General features: G+C 41.6%; 1 protein-coding gene across 10 annotated transcripts in view; it reads left to right on the top strand.

The window, feature by feature from the left end:
* ptprfa (protein tyrosine phosphatase receptor type Fa) overlaps positions 1-25496 on the top strand; it is a 316636-nt gene that overhangs the window by 195982 nt on the left and 95158 nt on the right. For 6 of the 10 annotated variants that reach the window (XM_086146258.1, XM_086146238.1, XM_086146212.1 and 3 more), the window contains 5 exons: positions 5576-5693; positions 9585-10166; positions 11718-11827; positions 14757-15013; positions 17597-17678. In XM_086146258.1, the coding sequence (XP_086002384.1) occupies positions 5576-5693; positions 9585-10166; positions 11718-11827; positions 14757-15013; positions 17597-17678 (1149 nt within the window). The remainder of the gene's footprint in view (positions 1-5575; positions 5694-9584; positions 10167-11717; positions 11828-14756; positions 15014-17596; positions 17679-25496) is intronic. The other 4 variants (XM_086146275.1, XM_086146249.1, XM_086146267.1 and 1 more) reach the window with 1 other exon arrangement.

Raw genomic sequence — 25496 nt, 5'->3', positions numbered from 1 at the left:
CAAGCTCGGTGAACGCTCCGCAGTAAACAAAAAAAACGACGGACGTCAGATCCGCCCACTGTAATCACACTGGCAGAGGATTCTTTGCCAAACGCACAATGTCTGCAAACGCCATTTCAGCCATTTCAGGCAACAGCGCGAGAAATGACAAAAGCGTCTTTCCGCCCCGTGAGAGATGCAACACTACAGTTCGCATTCGCATTAATGATTTACTCCTTTTTTTTTCCCCTTTAAGCTCACGCAACCCCACTACTAAGAACCTAGAACAACCCTATGCGAATGGGATGGTAGCTTGATTGATGACTCGATCTAATTGTTCTGTGTGCAGAGCTAATCTTGAACCAGAAATATACTTGTATGCAAAGCTATAGGTTTGAAAGGGGTAAAAAAAAAAAAAAAAAAAAACTATCAAGCAATTAATATTTATTTGAATTCACCATGCAAGGGAGGGGCGCTTAGGTGAAGCTGGACAAGTTGCTTCATGTGCGTGTTGGTGATAGTGTTATTAATATGAATATGGAAGCTCCTAAGTCAATATTCACCCGCGGATTTAATTCTATTCTTAAAACAAATGAGAAAAAATTGTTTTTTTGGTCGTTTTCGTTTTATAGGACCTTTTTGGATGTTCCACAAAACAATCGCAAAAAAACAAATTTTCCACAAAACAATCGCAAAGCTAATGCTGAAATGTCAGATTTTTTTTTTTTCATTTCTGTACTATACCTTCAATGCTTTATTGCAACAAACTATCGGAAATACTGGGTTCGGGACCCGCCTCGTGTCTTGTATGAGTTGGGACGATTTCCAGAACAAGCCCAACGATGCCGCAGGTCACTACGGATTAAAGGGATGCAAATTTATTCAGCTGAACTTTCGTGGGATATAAGCGGATGGGTTTGTACCGGCGGACATGTCCGAATGTGACAGGTGTCATTTGACAAGTGTCCTCGTCTTCCCTGAAAGTCACACACACACACACACACGTGTCTTTCCCAGAACAGTGTCAGCCTAGTTACCAAGCAACTGAGGGGATGGCGCGGTGCGAACTCCCAAGATCACTAGGATATGATGGGACAGAGTGTGAGGTCACAAAATTACAAGGACATGGAAAAGATGGTCGAATTACAGTTTTTTTTAAAAATCAACAGCCCAAATTCAGTCCAGAAAGTACAATGATAATGGAAGGACTGTCAAATGTCTTCCGTTAGCTGTTTTAGCTGCGTTTGAGAGCCTGCTAATTGGCTGGTGGTAGAAATATTCATTTATGGAAAGGTAATTCAGATCAGAGTTTTTTTTGACCGGCCAACATCTGTCAGCATTGCCACGGTGATGTCGGTAGTGAGGGAGACAGGCCGTAGGAAACCCCGGGTCGGCAATGATAGCAAACCCGAGGATAGCGGAGATTCATCAGCCCCCGGGAAAACACCTGAATCGAGTCTCGGTTTGACACGAGCTGTGCCGAAGTGCAAGGCCTCGGAAGCGGAAACTCAAAGGGTGATCCAGGTTATTCGGCCTTGAACCCAACGGGCAAAAGATTGGTTAATTGGGTCGGACCAAAGGGAACGCTCCTGGGAGGTACCGTGCCTCCTGGGCCGAGGGGGCCTACATGACTCGCCTTGCTCCATGCTAACATCGGATGGTGACATTAGCATGGTGGCTAACACCTCAAAATAAGCGATGATCTCCCGAGCCTGGATTGGTGAAGCATGATAATGAAGTTGTCAAAAAACGAGCCTCGATGAAAAGGTGTCGTATAACCAAGGTCCCTCGATAGTTAAACAATATTGTAACCCCCCCTTCCCTGCCCGTCCTGGCATTATGAAATCCCAAAGTTATCTCTCATTTTAATGTTGCGGAATGTCGCGGGAATCAGTCACGCTTCCGCGGCTGCCTTTCAAATATCAATGTCGCAAAAAAAAAAATAATAAAGCTGCAACATCTAAAATACTGACGGAGGCTATAAATAAAAGTCAGCGTCCACTGCTCATCGCGGAGTCCGTCTGAAGTGTCCCTCCCTCAGTTTGGGCCTCGGCAGGAATGAATCAGCACAGTTTGGTAACCGCTAATGAGCTGATTTGATTTTTTTATGGAGTCGTTCCCGACATTAGCGGAGCCCTCCCGCCTCCCCCTCCCTGGCAGCGATGGTGGCGGGGAAGGAGGCGGGCGGGGTCGGGAAACGCCAAGTATTTGAAGTAAGGAAAACACAGGACGCCACCATTGATCGATTGGCTCCTCTTAAAGCAGATTCCAGCCTCGTAGGAGACTCTAATTCCAATTTTTTTTTTTTTTTGTTTTCACGTACATGGATTCGTCTGTTCGGTTCCATGGGAACACACGCACACACACACACACACACACTTGAAAAAGACACATGAAAGCCCAATTAGATTTTTTCTTCTCTCCTTCTTCTTTTCTTTTCAACTGCAAGAAAGTCTCTGGCAACAAGTGAAAAGGAATACGGCTAGATTAAAAATAATGAGGCTTTTAGAGGACTTCAGAAGCTTCACATGTGTCATACTTCTCTCTTATCTCGCACCTTCTCTGCCCTGCAGAGGAGACATGGGAGGAGGGAAACATCTTAACTCTTTAGGCCCCAGCTGAATTCCTCTCTGTTCGCAGCCCCACGCTCGGATTAACCGAGGAAGATGTTAAACATCCTGTGACAGATACGAAATTGCCGTCCATGAAATATTAATTAGAACTTTGGTCGTTTCTGGAACCTCTGGCTGCCTTTTGGCAGGGTCTCGCTCGTTCCGAACGCAGCCTTGTCTGATGGAGGGGGTGGGGGGCACAACCTGCTGGGATCTCTGTTGGAACTATCATTCCCCTGCACACACACACACACACACACACACACACACACACACACACATAGGCATCGCCTCCATTTCTCCTCTCATGGCATGCTGCTTCATCTCTGCTGTTCCGCTGATGAGTTGCGGGGCCGCAACGGGGAGGAAGAGAGCCTTTTAATGGACTCTCAGCCGGCCGGCCGACCGTGCACGCCCTTGTCCTAACAGCAGTGGCGCACGTGTGTGTGTGTGTGTGTGTGTGTGTGTGTGTGTGTGTGTGTATGTTTGTCTTTCCCTGTGTTCGCGAGATTTGTGCGTATAATCAGCTCCTCACGCTGACTTCATGTGGCCTTATGAAATCCATCCCATCAATACATGCATGAATATATACATGTTTCATCTAAATCAAGGGTCTCAGACTCCCGGCCCGAGGGCCAATTGCGGCCCCTCGGAACAATATTTTGTGGCCCCCCTGCCTGAAATCAAATTTTTGTGTTAGTGCGGCCCGTGCATTTTTTTCTCACATGCATCTGGGGGTTTTATACAGTGGGTTTCAAAAAAAAGGAAAAAATGAAAGAGTAGCTTTGCATCCAAATGTAGCTATTGCTTCATAATTTGAAAACAAAATGACTTTTTGATGAAAAAATGTCTTGTGACAGTTAAAACGATATTTTCTTATTTCTGTAAAAAACCCAAAAATTATAGCAAAAAAAAAAAAAAAAACAGGCAAAATTAAAAAGATTGATTTCATAACCACAATAGCCACCATTAGCCGTGTAAACATGATACCTCGTCTTATACATGCTACCAATCAATTTTCTAATAAAGTCTAGTGGCAAGTTTTCCCATAGTGACAAGATTTTCTCTTTTAACTCAACATTTTTGGGTATAATTTCATCAATTCTTTTTTATTTCTGTTTTTAATATTAATTAGTCATGTATTTTTTTAGAGGAACAGTTCATTACATATAAAGATTTTTATAATTTACCTGTTTACCTCCTTTACGCTAAAACAAGGAAAAATTTGGTCTTAGTGTTACATCAAAGTAATAATTTTACTTGAATTATATCGAATTAGGCGGTATGTGGCCTGCGGACCAGAATGAGTTTGACACCCCCGATCTAAATTATCTGCAGGTGTGAATGAGACAGTGAACTGATATGACCTTTGATTGACAGGTGACCTGTCAGGTTGCGCCCTCCCCCCCCATACACAGATGTACACACACACACACACACATACCGGTTTATTTTCTGTCAGAACGTTTAAACCAGTGAGGAAAAGCAGTTTTTTGTGTTATTTTAAATTTTTACAGTTAATTGACTGGTTTTGGTTTGCACAACCCCCTTCCATCAGGAAAGTTCCTGGTTCGATTCAGACAGAATCCCACAGTCCCAGTGTATAAAACCAAAAACATGCAGTGGGTTCATTGGACGTGTGAAAGCGTGATGGTCTCAATATGACATCTGAATGAAGGAATGAATGATTGTATGTCTCTATATGTGACGCTGTGATAAACCGAGGACCGATCAATTCCGGACCCCACCAAACAAAAGCTTGTATAAGCACCAACTACGCCACAACCCTGACTGCTGCATTAGCGGTATAGATAATAAATGAATGAATGAATGATTGATTGGTTGGTTTCGTGTCAAACATCTGGCACATCAACCCTGGCATCAAATTACCATTTGCTTAACAGTGAACCAGTTTCCATTGCAGTTGTTACCGAAGCCGAGTTTCCACGCATTCGATTCCACAAATTTTTTTGAATATAGATCCCAACACCTGACCGGAAAAGCTAATATTATAACACTAAAAAGCTTCAAGGAAGAACAGAAGAGTGGATGGTTGGACGTCTCCACAGATGAGGATAAGGTTAAATCCTGCAAAATGTATGTATTAGTGAGTGTAAAACTAATTTTGTTCTTAGTTACTAGTGAACCCTAATTTTTTTATGTTATTTTCTTGACGTCACATAGGCTTTTGGCATTATGACTCTCAGTAAAGTTTCAAGTGTATGCGTTCTTCTCATGCCCCTCCCACCTCGCCGCGGTTTGTACCAGGCGTGGAGGGGCTGTGACGGGGGTTGCGCTTCTTCGACAACTTGGCAGCAGAACACACCCTCCATCTGTTAGCTCTCAACCAAAGGCGCAGTTTCACTGATAATAATAAATTGAAGCCGGTATCAGACATTACCCCGGCGCTGGAGTTTTGATCCCACGGCGTCACAGCCCGCACTCCCAAGCACTACCGCCACTTCATGTCCTCGGCAAACTGGATGCCCGCCAATGGGATTTTCTGTCAAATCACCCTCTGATCCACCATTCCCGCCCAACACATAAGCACTGCCTTTTGCAAGGATTAAGTTCAGCGTTGTCCATATGCCACAATCCCCGCCACACACGTCCCGGTTTATCGAATATGATTCATCTGAAATGATGTTGGCGAGCTGTTTCCAATCCCGCGTGGAGGTTCCCCCCTTAAGAGAAATAAAAGTCGTTTTATGCTTCAGCTAGCATCGTCGTCAATCACCTGGAATTAACTTACTGAAGGATTTTATTTGCATATGCTGCATGTTTAAATCCACAGCTCTTGACTTTTTTTTCTGCGAAGATGGATACTGACCATGCTGTTAGCTAAAACTGTGTCTTCACATCTTGTCCAATCAACCGAAGCAACGTCTGAAACCTGAGGGTTGATGCCCTTTTCTCTGTCTCCTTTCACCCCCACGCTGCCGCCTCCATGCCTTCTCCTCCTCCTCTGTCGTCTCACCGCGCAGGAGGCCATCATTACCGGTTTGCTTGCGGAGACCAGCTACTCGGTTACCGTGGCGGCGTACACCACAAAGGGTGACGGAGCCCGCAGCAAGGCCAAGGTGGTCGCCACCACGGGGGCAGGTATGTATCACCAGAGACAACCGTTTTCAGAGATAATTACGTGTCCAGGGATGTTTGGAACGTTTATTATATTTATTTATAACCTTAAATATGAATCCTCAAACAAGTGCATTGGACTTTTACTTCAGCTTAGACAGAAAAAACAGCTCAATGTACCAACTACTAGTACAAACTCAGTGTGCTTAACATCTTCGTACATCTTTTGTGTAGATTCGTAGTCCGTCTTTCCTTTCGGCTTTTCCCTTCAGGGGTCGCCACAGCGAATCAACCTTCTCCTTCTAACCCTATTCTCTGTATCCTCTTCTCTCACACCAGCTACCTTCTTATCCTTTCCCACTACGTCCATGAATCTTCTCTTTGGTCATCCTCTAGACCTCCTGCCTGGGAGATCCAATTCCAGCATCGACCAATATATTCACTATCCCTCCACCGTACGTGACCCAACCATCTCAGTCTGGCTTTTTCTGACTCCAAAACATCTAACATCTGCTGTCCCTCTGATGGACTAATTCCAGATCCTATCCATCCTGGTTATTCCCTAAGAGAACCTCAATGTCTTCATCTCTGCGACCTCTAGCTCTGGCTCCTGTCTTTTGGTCATTGTAGCTATTTCAAGTCCATACAGCGTCACTGGACTCACGACTGTTTTGTACACCTTTCCTTTCACTCTGGCCGGTAGTGTTCTATCACATAGTACCCCTGACACTTTTCTCCCCCCATTCCAAACTGCTTGAACCCGTCTCTTCAACTCTTTTCCACACTCTCTGTTGATCTGGACTGTTGATCCCAAGTACCTGAAATCTTCCAACTTCTTGTTCTCCACTCCCTGTAGCCTCACCGTTCCACCAGGGTTCCTCTCATTGACACACGAATTCTTCCTTGCTGCAACAAACCGTCATTCCTCTTCTTTCCAGAGCATACCTCCACCTCTCTAGATTTTCTTCAATCTGCTCTCTGCTCTCACAACAGATCACAATGTCATCTGCAAACATCATCGTCCATGGAGATTCCTGTTTAACCTCATCTGTCTGCCTGTCCATCACCACTGCAAACAAGAAGGGGCTCAGAGCTGATCCCTGATAAAGTCCTAATTCCACCTTGAACTTCTCTGTTACACCTACAGCACACCTCACCACTGTCTCGCAGCTAGCATACATGTCCTGCACCAGTCTAACATACTTCTCTGCCACTCCAGACTTCCTCATACAATACCAGAGTTCCCCTCATGGCATCCTGTTTAACTTTTTCTAGGTCTACAAACACAGAATGCAGCTCCCTCTGGCCTTCTCTGTACTTCTCTAAAGTATTCTCAAAGCAAATACTGCATCTGTAGTACACTTTCTAGGCATGAAGCCACAATCCTGACGTCTGCTCCCAGTCTAGTTTCCACTACTCTTGCCCATAACTTCATTTTTTGGCTCATCAACTTTATCCCTCTTTAGTTGCGGCAATTCTACACATCCCCCTTATTCTTAAAAGTGGGCACAATCACACTTTGTCCCCATTCGCTCAAGCATCTTCTCACTCTCTAAGATCCTGCTGAATAATCTAGTCAGAAACTTTACCACTGCCTCTCTTAGACACTTCCACACCTCTATAGGACCTGCCGCCTTTCCATTCTTCAGCCTTTTCAATGCCCTCCTCACTTTACACTTACTAATCTCTGCTACTTTGTTGCCTATAGTCACCTCTTCAACCCTTGCCTCTCTTTGATTGTCCTCATTCATCAGCTCTTCAAAGTTTTCTAACCATCCTCCCATCACTCTTCTAGCATCTTTCAATACATTTCCCTCTCAATCCTTAATCACCCAGACCTGCAGTACATCCTTTTCATCTCTATCTCTCTGTTGCGCCAACCTGTATAGATCATTCTCTCCCTCCTTACTGTCCAACCGAGCATACAAGTTATCGTACACCCTTTGTTTTGCCTTAGCTACCTCTATCTTTACCTTACACTGTATCTCCGTGTACCGCTGTCTGTTCTCTTCAGTCCCCTCAGTATCCTACTTCTTCTTTGCGAACTGCTTTCTATGTACAGGACTATCTCAGAAAATTAGAATATTGTATAAAGTTCTATATCTTCTGTAATGCAATAACAAAAGCAAAAATGTCATACATTCAGGATTCATTATAAATCAACTGAAATATTGCAAGCCTTTTATAATTTTAATATTGCTGATAATGGCTTGCATCTTAAGAAAACACAAAAATCCTATCTCAAAATATTAGAATGTCATGAAAAAGTAATTTTTGTCTTTTTAATTGAATTCCGGAAGATAAAGAACTTCATCACAATATTCTAATTTTCTGAGACGGTCCTGAATATACTCCTGCAGTTCCTCATTCCACCACCAAGTCTCCTTGTGTGCTCTCCTCCCAGATGGTACACCAAGTACTCTCCTACCTGTCTCTCTGATAACATTAACTGTAGTTGTCCAGTCATCCTCGACCCCCTTTTTCAAATCCTCCCTGAAATCCATAAAACACTCATCCCTTTTCAGCTTCCACCACTTTGTCCTCTGCTCCGTCTTTGTCATTCTATGCTGTCTGGCTACACTCTCACCTACAACTACTTCGCAGTCACCGATCTCTTTTGGGTTACCTTGTCTCTATCAAATGTAGTGTACCTGCATGCTCCTACCTTATAAGTTACCCCATGATCCTCTCTTTTCTGGGAAAAAAATGCTCACTACAGTCCTTTCCATCCTTTTTGCAAAGTCTACCACCATCTGTCCCTCTGCATTCCTATCCTGTATGCAAATCTGCCCATCACTTCTTCATCCCCTCTCTTGCGTGTGTCCATGTCCATTGAAGTCCCCAATGATCACTCTCTCATCTCTGGAGATATTCTGCATCGCTTCATCTAGCTCATTCCAGAACTTCTCCATCTCCTCTAACTCACATTCCACTTGCAGGGCATAGCCACTAACATCATTGAGCATCACACCTTCAATTTCCAGTTTCAGACTCGTAAGTCTATCTGACATTCTTTTCACCTTCAGAACATTCCTAACAAACTCCTCCTTCAAGAAAACTCCTACTCCATTTCTCTTATTGTCAGTACCGTGACAGTACAACTTAAAACCTGCTCCCAAGCTTCTAGCCTTAGTACCTTTCCACCTGGCCTCCTGGAAACAAAGTCTATCCACCTTCTCTGCTTCCGAACATGCCTTCCTCCTCTCCTTCTTAGACACAGAGTTGCCCGATTTCTACTGGTACCCTGTAGGTCATTTGTACCTATGGCAGTCATTGTTAACCCGGGCTTCAACCGATCCAGTATGACATTATTATGTTTTATTTGCATGTTTGGTTTTAGAAAAAGTTTTAGTCGCATGCCCTTCCAGCCCTCTGCATTTATCAGGGCTTGAGTCTGGCTCTGAGAGACACTGGCCAGTGCCCCCTTGAAACTGGCTTAGGGGCACACTGGCCCGTGCCGCCCTGAGGCTGCATTGTACAGTCGTAGCCGGTAAACTAGCTATTATTCTAATCTCTAAAGGGCTGTGTGCTTTGTTTGTACTGTTGGAGTTGATATTAGCTCAGCATATGAGCAGCTAGAGCATCTCGATTCTTTTTTTTTTTTTTTTTTTAACCTGCTAGCATGACTGCGAAGCTGTCTGAGGTCAGCCAAGGAAAGCCAGGTGTATTTTTGATAGATAGCATCCTCAAAAAGTAAATTAATATCGATGACACAATAGAGCAAAATGCCATATTTCTCGGTAATATCTGTGTGCATGAATGTGATCCCGGGTCTTTTAGCTGATAGGCAGGTGCAGGTAATTAATTAGGTGCAAACAGTATCACACAAATACCAATTACGAATAAGATGTGAAATTAAGTGCTGGAGTACTTCCAAAATCCTGTGGATTGTCAAGTGTACTTTCTGTTTTCCAGTACCTGGCAGGCCCACCATGATGATTAGCACTACCAGTGGCAACACCGCCCTCATTCAGTGGCAGCCCCCGAAGGAAATGGTCGGGGAGCATGTCGGATACCAGCTGAAGTACAAGAGGGCAGAGGAGCAGGCGTTTACCATCAAGGACTTCAGGAAGACGGATGATCATTTCACCGTCACCGGCCTCCACAAGGGAGCCACCTACATCATCAAACTCTGCGCCAAAAATCGCGCCGGCAACGGCGAGGAGTGCGTGAAGGAGATCAGCACGCCTGAGGACGTCCCCACCAGCTACCCTCTGAATCTGAGTGTGGTCGGTCTCACCGCCACCTCCACTAATCTGGCCTGGGACCCCCCTCCTCTGGCCGAGAGGAACGGCAAAATTGTCAAGTACCTTTTGGTCTACCGGGACATCAACAGCCAGAGCAACAACACCAACAGCACCGCGGAAACGCAGATGACCATCCAGGGCCTGCAGCCCGACACCACCTATGACATCCGGGTACAGGCGTTCACCAGTAAGGGGGGTGGCCCCGTCAGCCCCAGCATCCAAAGCCGGACCATGTCCACCTCCATGCCAGGTGAGGCGCTTTTCACTTTCAGTTAGCTTGAGTCGCAATAGTCATTAGAACGTATGAAGCTGTTTTGCCCCATTCTGATGCGAAAACATAAATCTCTGACCATAATGACACTGATGCTAAAGCTAGCTGCTTAGCGGGTTTGGCTGGTTAAAATAGGAGAAATACAAAAAAAAAAAAAAAAACTCGCCACAACCCCGAGAAAGTGGCTAAATCCACAAGGGTCTTCAAGCTTTTCATTGAGAATTAGATTATCAGTGAAACATTTTCTTTTAGCTAATATCATGACATGCAATAGCTTTGTATTTTTTATCTATCGTAGCAACAGGTTGTATCGCTGTGAAAAATGATCACAATCGAACTGTACCAGAATATAATTTTTTTTTACAAAAAAAGAAAACAGGTTTGAGGAGTGAAATCACAGTCGTGGTTGCACTTTTTTGTTTCATTAATGAAAAAGAGTACTGGATAAGGCCCCAGATAAAGAGCGATTCATTCTTTTCAAGCTGATAAGCATAGCTTGCAATGTCTTCAACAAAGAGACAACGTTTCGTGTGTGTGTGTGTGTGTGTGTGTGTGTGTGTGTGTGTGTGTGTGTGCACATGTAAGTGTGTGATCTCAGCTTTGTCTTTACCGAACGCGTGTGAGACTTCAACCTTCAAACGTCCCACGTTATTTGTGCGTTCGCCAATTGACCACAGAACTCAAACAGTATCAGATTGTTTGGAGTAACTAGAAAAATAAAATATCTTCACATGTACTTCCCTCAAAAATGTGACAAAACCTCTCATGATTATACTCTTAATTTCGCACTGTGCCAGGAACCGAATGAATCAAACATCTGGGTTAATAAACTGCCGACAGATTGTCAGTGTACAACAAACGTGTGAAGGTTCTCTGACCTTAAAGGGGTTTCAAATGTCCTGCAGAACCGAGAGGAACCACAGCCGCTTCATCTCACATCCAGCCTTGGTCTAAAATGAAAACATTAGGTAAATGTAAACAATAGGTAAACCTTAGGATTAAACCTATAATGATATTCTTGATAAAAACATAAAGACAAAAAGATAAGATAAGATAAGATAAGATAAGATAAGATAAGATAAGATAAGATAAGATAAGATAAGATAAGATAATATAAGATAAGTGTAACAAGGTAATTTAGGGATAAGTTGAGGTACCAGAAGGTCATTTTTAAGGGAGTCTCCCAAGTGATCAAGAAAGTTCTCTCCTATCCTAAGATAAGATAAGATAGGATCAGGGTTAAGCAATTTAAGGTAAAGGTAAGTTAAGGTAAGGTGATCATTATTATTATCATTTAAGATTGTTGTTATGACATGTTACGCTTGATGCAAACTAACTTCCTCTTACTACTTAATCTTTTCATGTAGGAAATGTTTTATTTACCTCTGTATCATTTCATATCAAGTACAGTTATTAAGAGCTTTTCTTTTGCCCTGAAATTTTGTATTCAGCATTTTCCTATGAATTTTGTTCTCTCACTTTCGCTTGCGTCACATCCAAAGTTAAATTAACCACCTGATAATCATCCAGACCTTCCCTCAGTGTTCACCAAGAACTTTGGCGTCAAGGCAGTGATGAAAACCTCTGTCCTGCTGACATGGGATGTGCCAGAAACCTATAAATCCCAAGTGCCTCTCAAGGTAAGCTAATGCAAAGAACTATTATTTTGTGTTTCCGGACTGAAAACCCATAAAAAATGTTTTTAAAAACAAACAAAAAACAATATAGTTTTAGGGTCAGTATTACAAGTTGCTACATAAAAATAAACAAAAAAAAATGTAAGTTCCATTTTTCTGTCCTGTTTCTTAATGGATTATATATCTATAAAGTAAATGTAAATATGAAAATATATATGTTATTTATATATATGTTTATTCAATAAATTATTTAATTTCCTTATTGATGTATTTATTTGTTCCTGCCTTCCTTCAAATTCAAAAAGATACCATGTAATTTACAAACACAAAAGTTATTTATATCACTAACAGATCAAGCAACTACTGATGTTTAAAATATAAATTAAATTAAATTAAATTAAATTAAATTAAATTAAATTAAATATAATCATTGCCACTGTGGTTCTGAATTATTTTCAAAATATTCTGTTTTTAATTGCTTCCTTTTAGCTTTTAGCTTCAAATCAACTTAGTTTATTCATGTGTGACCAATGTTTCTGTCACAATGGATAAGTGACTATATAACCAAAGCTAAAATTTTTATTTATATGTATAAATAAAAATGTTTTATATCTTTATACTGCCAAAGGCCCATTTATGAGCAATTACCCATGAAACAAACATGGCTAAAAGGGCAAAAATGCCAGTATGTAGCAGACAGTAGCAGGATTGTACCAATGAGAGGAAAGGATGGCAAATGCAGCTACTGGGATTTTCACGCGCCCACCACGGTATTTGACTCTTTGATAGCCCTGGGCCAGATCACTCAGCTAATCAGTCAATGAACAATATAATACACCTAATAATTATAATAACTCAATTGTACCCGGGATGCAAAAAGGTTACGGGAGGTGAAGACCTCAACCTCCACCCTGCTGCATCAGCCCTCCACCCTCCTCATATTTCACAAACTCCAGGACACTTTTTGTTATTTTGGCATCCTGGATAGAACTGCAGCTCCATACATCACTGTGAAAATCAATCGCTCCCGCATTAAATTATGCCCGTAACTGTACTTTATGACCGACTCTGTTTGTTATGGGGTTTGGGGAGGTGGGGTGAGATGGATGTGGGGTGAGGGGGGGGTTGGTTCTTCGGTCCGGGATGGACCAACTAAATAAGTCGACCACCTTGTCTCATAAACATCCAAGGCCTTTCTTTTTAATGCAGAATGAGTCAACAAAAAAAAAAAAAAAATCAAGATTTCTCAAAATAAAATACTAAAAAAAAATAGTCTCCTCATTTGAAGTGCTATGTGGACATGTTTGGAAAAACTGCTAGTTTGAATGCCAGGTGTTGCAAAAGGTGTTTAATTATATTTATTTAATGTTTAAATTAAGTACAAACAGTGTCCCCATAATTTCAGTTTAATAAATTTTATATCATTTTAGCTTGTTTTATTTTATTTTATTATGTACTTATTTATCCATTTATTTGAGTTATTTATTGTCTATACTGATGTCCGATGCTGCAATGTTATTTTATTTGTTATAAACATATTTATTTGTCTATTTGTTTATTCATTCATCATATATATAAATATTCTGGGGGTTTATGTAAGTTTACGTGTATACGTGTGTGTGTGTGTGTGTGTGTGTGTGTGTGTGTGTGTGTGTGTGTATTCTCAGCATTACATAGTGTCTGGAAAATAAAATAAAATAAAATAAAATAAAATACAATAAATGTGTAGCAGAGTAATTACAAGCCATGTATCATATTAAACAAGACTTGGGTTTGTCATTGCAATAGAGGAGCCGTTGTTTCGTGTGTGAAAGCTTTTTCTTCTTTATGTTTTTAAAAGTGAAATGAGACTCTTCCCAAGATTTTGGCCTCTACCTTGAGATTTATTGTCACCAAACTCCTCAAATCTGCATCTTACTCTATCCCCAAAGACAGATACACGATTATCTTATCCCAGTCAGATTTACCCTCAATCCCCCCGACTGGACAGATTTAATAAATAATACATGTAAGAATCGTCTAGATGCGTCTTCACGAACACGAAATCCCAAATCTGACCCTTCCGTTTATTGCATGCAGAAATTCAATCTTGCAAATTGAGTTTGATGCTTTTTTCCTTCTTTAATCCCTAGATTGATATGAGGGGAAGCGCTCCATTCTGCCTTTCTTTAAAATTATATGCATATTTTTATATCGTTATATTGGTGGCACAGCCCGGTGTCCTAGTACTCAAGACCGTTATTTTTTTTTTTTCCTGCAGTCAACTTAGACCACTTTTGCTACTTTTTGGCTTTATCCTCTTCTTTTTCTTCAGGGGTCACCACAGCCAATCATCTGCCCCATCTAACCCTCATCTGTATTCTCCTACCCCACTTTTTTTCTATATATAAACTATATATATACTGTATATATATATTTTGTGTGTTTTATATATAGGTATATATGCACTTTTTTTTGTTTAACAAAAAAAAAAAACACTGGTTAAGCTCTTCAGGCTCCACATAAAGCGATTCATTCATTTCAAGCCGATGAGCGTGGCTTGCAATGTCTTCAGCAAAGAGGCAACCTTTTGAGTGTGTGTGTGTGTGTGTGTGTGTGTGTGTGTGTGTATGTGTGTTTGACTCGTCCAGACTCGGTCTCAGCCCCTTAAAGTCTCAGTAGACCCTCAGTACAAACACACACACACACACAAACAGAAAACTACATTGATTTCATAATTTCACTAATAAGGAGCAATAGCAGTTCGTAAATAATATTTTATATATATATGTATATATATATATATATATATATATATACATATATATCGTTAAATTATGAAAGCTTAATTATGAAAGCTTCATTCAACCCGAAGTTTGAAGTTTTTTCTTTAAGGTTTATGATTGGTAGAATCTGACCAGCTTCTGACTGGATGTGTGTGTTCTCGCTTCAGATCCTCTACAACCAGCAGAGCGTGGAGGTGCAGGGCGACCTGAAGAGGAAGCTGATCACGCAGCTGCAGCCCGACACAGACTACTCCTTCGTCCTGATGAGCCGCGGGAACAGCGCCGGCGGCCTCCAGCAGCAGGTCTCCATCCGAACGGCCCCGGACCTGCTGAGGGCCAAACCCGCCCAGTACCCACTGGATGTGGAGGAGGGGGGCAGGGTGACGGTCAGTCTACCCCGGGTTCCTGCCGGAGCCCCTGTCAGGTGAGTCGAATCCCCACCTGATGCACACAGATTGTAGAAAAATATATTTTACTTTGCGTTAAAATCCATTTGGTTCCTTTTTCTTATGATGATGCTACTGGATTCAATCCCATTCATGCACGCATGCACAACACAAACCTATAATGCGCCTTTTTCCCCACACTATTAGACCTGTCGCAAAAACAATCACACCCATCCAAACACAAATCTACATGCACATAAACACACAAACAAGAATGTGCGCATGCACACACACATGCACATGCTCATAAATGCACATATTTTCACATCAATATCAAGCCAGTAATCATTGGATCACAACCCTGCAAAGACACTGATGTTAGTATACTTATATATTGTACGTGCACAAACCCACACACATACTTGATATACACCAAAATGCGTATATCTACAATTTCAGAGCAGTCGCTATTCAATAACAAACATACATTGGCAACTGATATTCCTCACATATATATGTATACACACACACACACACACACACACTAGCAGACCGGGCCATTTATATGTATATATCTGTGTATTTTCTGTTTCCAGTATTATTTTGCTAGATGGAGCAGAATCTTTTTTTCAACAGTCGTACTCACTGCAGTGGGGGCCAGACTATCACCTGGAGATTTCACAGTAAACAAATATTTCGCCCCTTTCTGGGACTTTGCCGTGCTCATGCTCTTAATATGGTGACTAATTTTTGCAAACCCAAGTTGTTTTTTTTTCCACAAATTGAGCGTTTTTGTTATCAGACGCTTGTGGAGGACGATATGGAATAAAGAGAAAGCTTCGTGGGAAATACAGTCAGCAATCATGTGTTTATTTGAAGTGGATTATGTATACTTGAAATAATATAGCTACTACCTTGGTCATTTGGTGGAGAAGAAAAGGTTTCAGGCAAATGGCAAAATTGCAATACTGCGTTCAGATGAAATACCTCAATTGTATTTTTTCCTGTTTCTGTGTAACCCCGTCGAGGCTTCACCTTATTATTTGTTTTTTCAAAGCTACTTCACTCCCATAATATGCCGGGATTTATAGCCTTGTTTTCACAAAACATCAGATTTTGTAACACTGATTTAAAAAAAAAAAAAAAAATAGAAGGTGTTTAAAGAATAGACAAAAAAAGAGACCATTCGCAAATAGAAAGAATTTTTTTTTTTTTTTTTAAAAAAGGGAAATAAAGTAATCTTTTCATCTGGCTTAAAAAAACAGAAAACATAGAAAATAGAAATTCACCAGACTTTATAACAGCATTTATGGAATGTGTAAAACCATCAGACTATTTTTAGTATTAAAAGAATAGAGAAAAAAAGAAAACTTTACAAGATTCTTCACAAAATATGTAAAAGATCAGACTTGGCATCATTATTTAAAATACAGACACCACCAGGCTATTCCTAGTGTTAAAAGAATAGCTAAAAGGCCAACTTTTCACGAGTGTTTGAAAACAGAAGAAATTCCAGACTTATCACTAGTACTTCAAAATTAAAAAAAAAAAAACACAAGACTTTATAATGGGGTTTAGAGGATATAGAAAACACCAAACTTTTCCCGTGTGAAAAGAATTGTGAAAATGAACATTTTACAACATTATTTAAAGAAAAAATAAAACACCAGACTTTGGAGACACCAGGCTATTTCCAGAGTTAAAAAATAGAGAATAAAGTAAACCTATTAAAAATGTTTAAAAAATAGAAAAAAATCAAGACCTAATTGTTTAACAAAAAGATGAATCACCAGACTTGTTGCCATTGTTTAGTGAAAAATTGAAACACCTGACTTTTTCCCCTATCTAGACTCTATTTGATTATACTTTTTCTTCCACACTTTTTAATTATTTATTCCGAAGTCCGTCATGTTTTACCGCCTCTATTTTAACATCTCACGGCTCTGATTGGGACCCTATTCCTGTTTTTGCAAGTCGCAGCAAGTAAAGTATTGTTCGAAGCCATTTCGGGTCCAAAGTGTTTTTGTAGTCATTTTAGTATCTTAATAAATTTTTTGTTTGGGTGTTCTTTACACAAATACATCTGCCTGCAGAGGGACTTTTTTCCCGTTAGCTATTTTCATAATCGTTGTCAGTCAATACACCTTTTGATGTCAAATCCCGGAAAAATATTTTTGGAGCGCAGTACCTGAGGTGTTTCTAGGAAACGGCAGTTGATCGAGTCGCCATATTGGACTGTTTGGAAAGTGGGAGCGACTTAACCGACCCGCACTGCATGTAAATAATATACAAGCTAGGTTAAAGACCTTAAAGCGGTCAATCGAGTGGGGTCCTCTATCTGTAAAAATCAATAGTTTACCAACAGTCTCCAATGCCTTTACAACGCAGGCGTATTATCTTCTCATCTGGTAGGTGACCTCTTGGGTGATTATCTTCCACAGGAGACCCCAACGCTAAACAATACATTCATCTGCCGAAGGGTAACACCACAGAGATTACAACCTGTAACCACAACAGCTGCAATAACAATTCACTTACAAGCTATTGGTTTTGTTTTGTTTCTTTGCGATGTTTGTCTTTGTATCCATGCTTTGTGTAACGCAGTTGTGCATCCCATGCAGGTGGTACTACATTGTGGTCGTCCCCGTCGCCCCCGCAGCTCGGGGAAAATGGGAGAACCCAGAGGACATGGACATATACGAGGTACGTGGATCGATCCCGTCACCCGTGAATGAGTGAGCGAGCGGTTGGGTGGCTACCGTGGTGGCCATGTTGATTGACAGCTGATGGTGTGATTGACAGTGGACCTGTCGAGGTTAAACCCCGCCTCTCGTCCAATGTCCGCTGAGATTGACGCCAGCCCCTATTCATTGTTTAACAATATATATGTATATTCAATTTTCTGACACTCCCCTTGATAGATGGAGTTGAAAAAAAATTCACATATATATACATATATATGTATATATTTTTTTTCCAACTCCACAAATATAGATAGATATAGATATATATGTTCATACTTTAATTTCCCTAGATATCGAGGTACTCCAGTTCCGCATTGCAGTAGAACTGCATCATATGCAGTACGGAAGGTTCAAAACAACTGAGTTTGCAGAGAAATGAAATAAAATGAATCAATGAAGTGAGAGCTTCTTTTTTTTCCCAAATCAGATTAAAATTGAAGTCGACAGGCATAATATTAAAATAGAAAATAAAATCCTGATAAATAGCACAGTCAGCCTGACGGATCATGAATGCAACTCAGTCCAGCGGATTTTATTTTCCGGATAGAAAAACAGTGACATCACAAACTTACTTTGTCACTGCTCAAAGTCGATAAAATGCGATAATTGTTTTTTTCAGACTCAAATCAGCCTATAATTTTGATACATTGCCTTTTTAAGTTACACTTGTGACAGATGAACATCCAATTCTCAATCTGAAAGGAGAGGAAATATCAATTGTACTATTATCAATTTCACCTTGTTAATTGAAAAGGATTATCACTAATGTAGACTGTTTATGTAATTTTCTCTAAAACTACAATTTCATCACTGTAGCTGCACATTTATGAATATACCGAGGATAGATGTTCCTCATCTCATCCTCAATATCTGAATGAATTAATCCCTTGTTCATTTTACAGAATTTCTTGTTTTATTTTCACGCTACTTCTAGTGTTATCACTAATTTCTTCCAGCTGCCCTGCCATTTTTTTGCCAACTCCCTGCCATGTAGCGCACATCTCCATCACTTTCTTGATTCAAATTTACTTGTGACTGATTTTTTTTTTTGTAGGAGACCTCGACAGCGTCTTACAAAGTCATCTAACTCCTATCTCCTAAATTCTCCCTTTCATTTTCTTGCTGGGTAGTGGGAATTTTGGGGGATTTTTGGGACTTTATGGTCACTTTAAAACCCTCTTCCATTTCAGATTTCCTTTGGGGTCCCTATACGATCACACGCTTTGAAGCTTTTTGTACTTGGGAGAACGAAATACTTTTTACAACCAGATGGTGTCACAGTTTGAATTAATTGGTTGGCCGGTTGGTTGGTTGGTTGATTTGTTGATTGGTTGGTTGATTGCTTGGTTGATTGGTTGATTGGTTGGTTGGTTGGTTGGTCGGTCGGTTGGTTGGTCGGTTGGTTGGTTGGTCGGTTGCTTGGTTCCTTTGTTGCTTGGTTAGTTGGTTGGGTGGTTGACGGATGGATGGATGGATGGATGGATGGATGGATGGATGGATGGATGGATGGATGGATGGATGGATTCATTGATTTGTTAATTCATTCATTCACCGATGCGTCTGTCTCAGACTGATGATTTAGCTACTCCTTGATTGAGTTGCACTTAGACACGACCATCGCCGAAATACCACGCAGATGTGTCTCAGAATCAAAGTGTTCCGCTGTCATCATCAACATGTTTTCATGACAGTGAGTCAACAACATGGAAAGGTTGCTGACCTCTCACTTGTTCCCCCACCACCTGTAATTTCCAGGGATTTGGTGGTCCTTAGTCAGTCAAAGTGCCCTCTCCGGGTAGGGGGCTGGGATCCTGCCCCAAATGTAGGGGTTTAACTGTCTCGAGGTCTTGTTGGATAGCTTTAACCATATGGGAGGGGCTAAGAGTAGGGTACCACCTGGAAGCCTACCTGGTGAGGTGTTACGGGCACATTCCACAGGGATAAGGCCCTAGAGGAGACCCAAGACACGCCTTGGATCCCCCTGGAAGAGCTGGAAGAAGTGGCTGTGGGGAGGGACCCTGGTAACCGCCCCCAGATAAAGCTGCAGAAAATGAATGAGCGAATGAACATTAAGACTCCCAAAGTGTGCAAATTGTCCAGGGCTTTTGACTTGCTGTCAGATTTGTGTTTTTTTTTGTTGTTGTTGTTGTACTGGTCTGAAAATACTTCCTCCTCTGCAAAAAAGTTAGTTTCTTGCCAACTTTGAAATTAAACGTTGAAGCACTCACGTTGTAGTGAAGTTGTGGAAATTGCAGAAAAACTACCATCAGAGCAACACTGGCGTCATCTGCCACAAAGACAGATTGACGCAGCCTCCCCTATCTCTGTAGCGGCCGCTCGATGAAAGAGATGGATGAAGTTGTGGGATATGTTTACGTGCTGCACTGAGCATTTACATTGTTTTTGAAAGTAGCTGGACACCAACAAAAAAGATTCGAGGGGGCCTCCGAAACAAATTATGTTGACATCATTCTGTTGCTGAGGACGTTGTTGTTCGTCATTTGGCAAATTCCGGCTTATTACTTGTTCTTTTTAGCATGACACGTTTTCTATATCTTCGTCACAGCTACGGGAAAGGCCGACGTGGAGCCCCTTTTGCACTCATGGACCTTTTTGACATTGCCTAGAACCTTTTTAGGCAGTTTTTTCACACATTTAGACACAGTAGAAACTCAGGACCACTGACGTCACTTCCTAGAAGTATTTTAGCTCCTATTCTTAGGCAGGATCTTTCTACTAAATGATTTCACTGAAGGAGGCTGGTTCCTTGAATGGAATTTGGGTTCTTAGAACTTAGTTCTCCAAACTTTTCATTCTGAAAAACCTCATTTGGGTCTTTTTAAGAAATTGGAGCTTTCTCTTCAGCCTCCATTAAGGTCAATATTATAGACGACCTAGTTTTTATTTGAAGGTGGAGGATGAAGTTGACCCCTAGCTAGTCAGGCTAAACTGGTCTTCAAGGATATGGGCCCTAATTATAATCTAGACCATCAAACCACAACTAAAAACTCGATCTGAATTGACAGTGACACAGTCTGCTCTGAGGAACTTCGGTGATGTCGTACGTCTGCGGGTACAGGAATCATCAAAAGTGCTTTAATTAAGGAAGAGAAAGCATTTATGACCAAAATTCTTATTGACATAATGCAGCGATCTATACAATGTTGTGTTTCACCTCCTGTGGAGTTACTGAGACATGACCACAGCTCTACTTAATGAGTGTGTTTCCACAGTAACAAGTCTCTTAGCGTCATATGCCTTCCATTTAGGTTGGTAGCAACAACCATGCAGAACCCGAGTGTCAGACATTCTGCACATTTTCCCGCAATGTCAATTCCCGAGCTGGTTCAGGCCATCATTCTTCGGACGCCTTTCCTCCCCCTTGCGGAGAAAGATTCTCTGATTTAGTTGTGCTGTGCTATGAAAGTACCGTTTGCTTTTTTTTTAGTCCCGGCTTGGCCGACCTCCGTAGCTTTTGCCCGGCAGGTTTACATGTCAGTATCAAGGGGTAGGCCTGTTTTTGGCCTCCTGTGGCTTCCTGGCTCTGTGGCAGAAAAGATAATGGCCACTCTCTGGGGTCTTCGTTATGGACCGCTTAGCTGGGATACTGGGATTACCATTGTCAACTCTTGGCAACTGGACTTGCTCTCTTTTCATGAAGATGTTTCACCTCTCGTTAACCTTACGATTACCTATCCAACTCAGCTGAGTTCCCTGGATTCTTACATTTAAGATAAGATAAACTATATTGATCCCCATGGTGGAAATTCCTTTGTCGCAGCAGCGTAACGGTCATAATGTCAAAAAATAAATAAATAAACAGACAGCATGCACATCAACAAAACTGACTAGGCCCAAACCCCCAACCCTTGCAATTATATCCTGAAATTCTCAGCAGTCTTTAACAATTGCAGAAGCCTCTTGGAAGAACATCTTCAAGGGAAGTCCAGTTGCCGCTATAAGATTTGACAAAGATCGACCAAGAGGCTTCTTCAGCTCCACGAGGCTCCTGGGATTTTTCGGAGTACATGAAGAATCCATCTCTCTCAAAACAGAAAAAAAACGTCTCTGAACAGACAATGCTGGGCTTAGATCCAACCTAAGATATCCGCACCCGGAGAGATCCACAACTGCGACCGGGCCCCGGCGATCTTCATCTGAGCTTCAGCCCAAGTGATCAAACAGGTTTCATTTGTTTTGCACAATCCACACTTTAGCAGTACAGTATACCCTTGTTTTTCGTGGGGGTTACGTTCCAAAAAGAACCCGTGATAGGCAAAATCCGTGAAGTAGAAACCTTTTTTTTTTTTTTTACAATTATTATACAATTAAATACTCTATCATACATTGCTGCTGTGATCCTAATGTTATTTTCTTCCTTCTTTATGGAACGAACGGAAGATTCATTAATTCCGTAATGCCGACCTACAGCCGCATAGCTTTTACCTTCCCTTAGCATGTCCAGAAGTTTAACTTTATTTGCGATAGATAGCATCTTCCGCTGCCTTTTGGGCCCTGCCACAGGTGCTTTTGTCGGTCCAGAGCGTTTTGTCAACATTATGGGTTTTAGAGAAACTCCAAATTGCAAGAGAATTTGCACGTACGTAATGTAAATTTGGCAAGCTGTTTTACGTACGTGTACATATTAAACTACAATGTTATTGACGCACAGGTAGAGAAGAAGCGGAGTGTCTTTTTAGCCAATCAGAATGCAGAACACAATGCACGATGCAAATCCGTGAAAGAGCGAAACCGTGAAAAGTAAACCGCGTTATAGCGAGGGATCACTGTACCCAAATTGTAACTCAAGAATTACTACCTTTTCCCCCTAACAGTGCCCACATTATCACAGTAACCCCATTCAACATAGTTTCTGCAAAACAACTCATTGACAAACCCCAGCAGTTGCATATCGAAAACTGCCGCCAGTCTAGAGTTGAAGAAGCCTTAGGATGAGAGGTGGAACATCCTCAAGAGAAGAAATCAAGTCCAGTTGCCATGATAACATTTGACAAGGATCAACTAGTACCTAGATGACTGAGAACCTTCACAGATGTGATACCGACAATATTTTTTTTAGCTGTTAATACCTCAATAATGTGTTATAAAACAAAGTACACCGTCATTTGCACAAGGTCGGAGTCGCTTTCATCGTTGTCCTCTCATCAGCTACCATCTTGCGCCGCGTTGTCCGCGGGCTCCGATGCCGCCGTCGTGTGAACGTGCAGTGCTTTTAAAGTGAAAGCGATTGTGTCAGCAAACAATGGCAGGATTTCCATTATCATCACCAGAGCGTCTCTGCCTATAACATTCGTCCAAATTCAATACGTGATTTACTCATAATTTCTGATCGGCCGCTTTGTAGTCAGCGTTTTCTTTCTTTGTGTTCCTATCTGCAGAAAAATGGCTCAATTAAAGTAGAGCCAACATTTTCTTAATACAATAAAAGACAGATTATATTGATTTGATATACCTGAAAAGTAGCAGTTGCTTTTTTCAAAGAAAAAAAAAAAGAAACGTAAATCCTGAGTCTGTCTTTGGCTGATAAAATTACCCCACCAAACCTGCCGCCCCCTGAACAAAAACGTCTGTGTTTGAGCTGTCAAGGCTCTGGGAGGAAGAAAAAAGAAAGAAAAAAAAGAAAGAAACGGTTGCAGACGGTGTGTATGTGTATGTGTGTGTGTGTGTGTGTGTGTGTGAGGTTGGAGTGTAGTGACAGTTTTCTCTGCATGTCAGTGTCACCTTGAACATTGATGGGTGGCAGGTAAGTCTGACTCGAAGATGATATAAAGTAGAGATAGGCAGGTGGTTAAAAAAGGCACGTGCACACACGTGTTCGCACACGTGCACACACATACACACACACACACACACAGACTGACAATAGCAGGGGCGGCAGTGCTACTCTAACCAGACATGGTTTTTGATACAAGCTCCCACTTAAGGTCACCACAAGCCCCTGAATGTTGCAAACTGGGTCGCCGTGTCGTGCAGACGTTTTATAACGTGCACGGCCCGTGAAGCCGAGTTTGCTCAGGGCTGCGAAACAAACAAAACTCAGAAGTCAGACTGCTATTTAAAGCCTCCAAACTTCCGATTCCTTATTTTCATTTTTGGGATGTATGTCTTTCCAAGATTCCTCGAAGGAGGCATTCGCAAATACTTATCCGAAATGTTTTTTAAAAATGATAACACTACTAACCGGCTTAATTGCCATGTAATCCGGAATCCATCATTGCAGCTGGTGAAAACAGTCGTGGCGAAAAAAAGCAACGCATGAGCCAAACTGGGCTGAAGCGACTCGCATCTTGTTAAAATTTACCGATTTGACCGAACTCAATATATATATATTTCGTATATACAGACAAGCACTAACACTAATGAGCAGCAATAAATGAGCAGAGAAGACGTCTCATCTCAAGGCAACGTTTTAGCAACGATTCTATTGACGAGAGCCCGATCAAATGTGATCAATATGGTAGTCAGATAGCCGTGAAGCAGGAATTTACCAGTGGCGCGCAACAGAGATTGAAGTATTTTGTCTTGTGTGAGTTTGTACAAATAGATGAGGACAAAAAACTCCGGTCCCAACCTTTTAGCTGCAAGAATATCTCAAGGGGAGAAAGACCGGCCTCGGTACTTCAGATGGCGAATACAATGTCGACCGGCCTTGTGACGCCTCGTAAAGAGAGCAGAGAAGGAGCTTTGCAAAATATTACGTTATATCAGAATCGTCACACCTCGGCGAAATTATTTTACGATAAATTTAGAGGGAATCTAAAATCCAGAGCTCCGTCTGATATGAAAGAAAGGCTGAGTCACGTCATCCATTAAACACACTCCTGAATAAATCATCATCGGCGTTGCATTTTTTATACGAGAGCGTGTAGCACAAAATGCTTTGTGGAGTTGAAACAATGCGAACAGGGGAGAAAAAAGGTGCTCTTTTCAAGCAGTTTGTATAAAGTTGTGATACAAAGCGCTTGACGCAGGAAAACAAACGCAACACAAACTGTACTCGACCCTGTCACCCCATCTTGGATCACGTAGTGATTGAAAACAATGCAAATGTTCAAGAATGATAAAATTATACCAGCTGAGTAAAGGAAACTAAGGAAAGTCGACAGTCGGCTCGGGAAACAGCGGGGGAAATGGCATAAAAACAAATCAGTGCTCCATCAAGGTTCTCATCCAGGTCATGGTCGATCATGGACTTGGTTTTTCTCCTTGAAGACGTTTCTCGTCTCATCTGAGAGGCTTCTTTTGCTCAAATGGAAGACGATGAAGACACAGTAAAGATATTTATTGGCTGGTTCCTGACTCGAGAAGAGTGCACGTCCTGACAAGAGGGCAATTCGTCACCTATGATTCACTTTCCAGTCCTGATTGGACTGCGTTCAGGTCCGTTCCTGCCCAATTCGGTTGGTGAACCAAACCAGAAGATCATTAGGGTGCACAGAACAGATTTGTATGATTAGCAGGTTGAACCTTCTGAGTTGGTGCAGAAAGTACATCCTCTCTTTGGCCTTTTTTGATCCTTCTAGGATCCAAGATGATGTATCCTAGAAACCTGCTGGTTTGCATTGTGCAATTTGGTGCAGAAGAATTCTGAGATTGAAGGGTTGAACCCTGAGCTGAGCTGACTCTGAATAGGGTGATTGCACAAGTCCCAGGGGAGTCTAGGTGTTGGTGCAGTCCCATGTTGACTGCATCCTCCGCTGACATGTTGGCTCTATTGGCAACTGCAGGACACCCGTGATGTCCTTCAGGACGGATA

Source organism: Fistularia commersonii, chromosome 1 (genome assembly GCF_037954325.1).
Source record: "Fistularia commersonii isolate RoL2024-O1a breed Wild chromosome 1, RoL_Fcom_v1.0, whole genome shotgun sequence".
NCBI classification, from domain to species: domain Eukaryota; kingdom Metazoa; phylum Chordata; class Actinopteri; order Syngnathiformes; family Fistulariidae; genus Fistularia; species Fistularia commersonii.
This window is presented reverse-complemented; position numbering and strand designations above follow the sequence as displayed.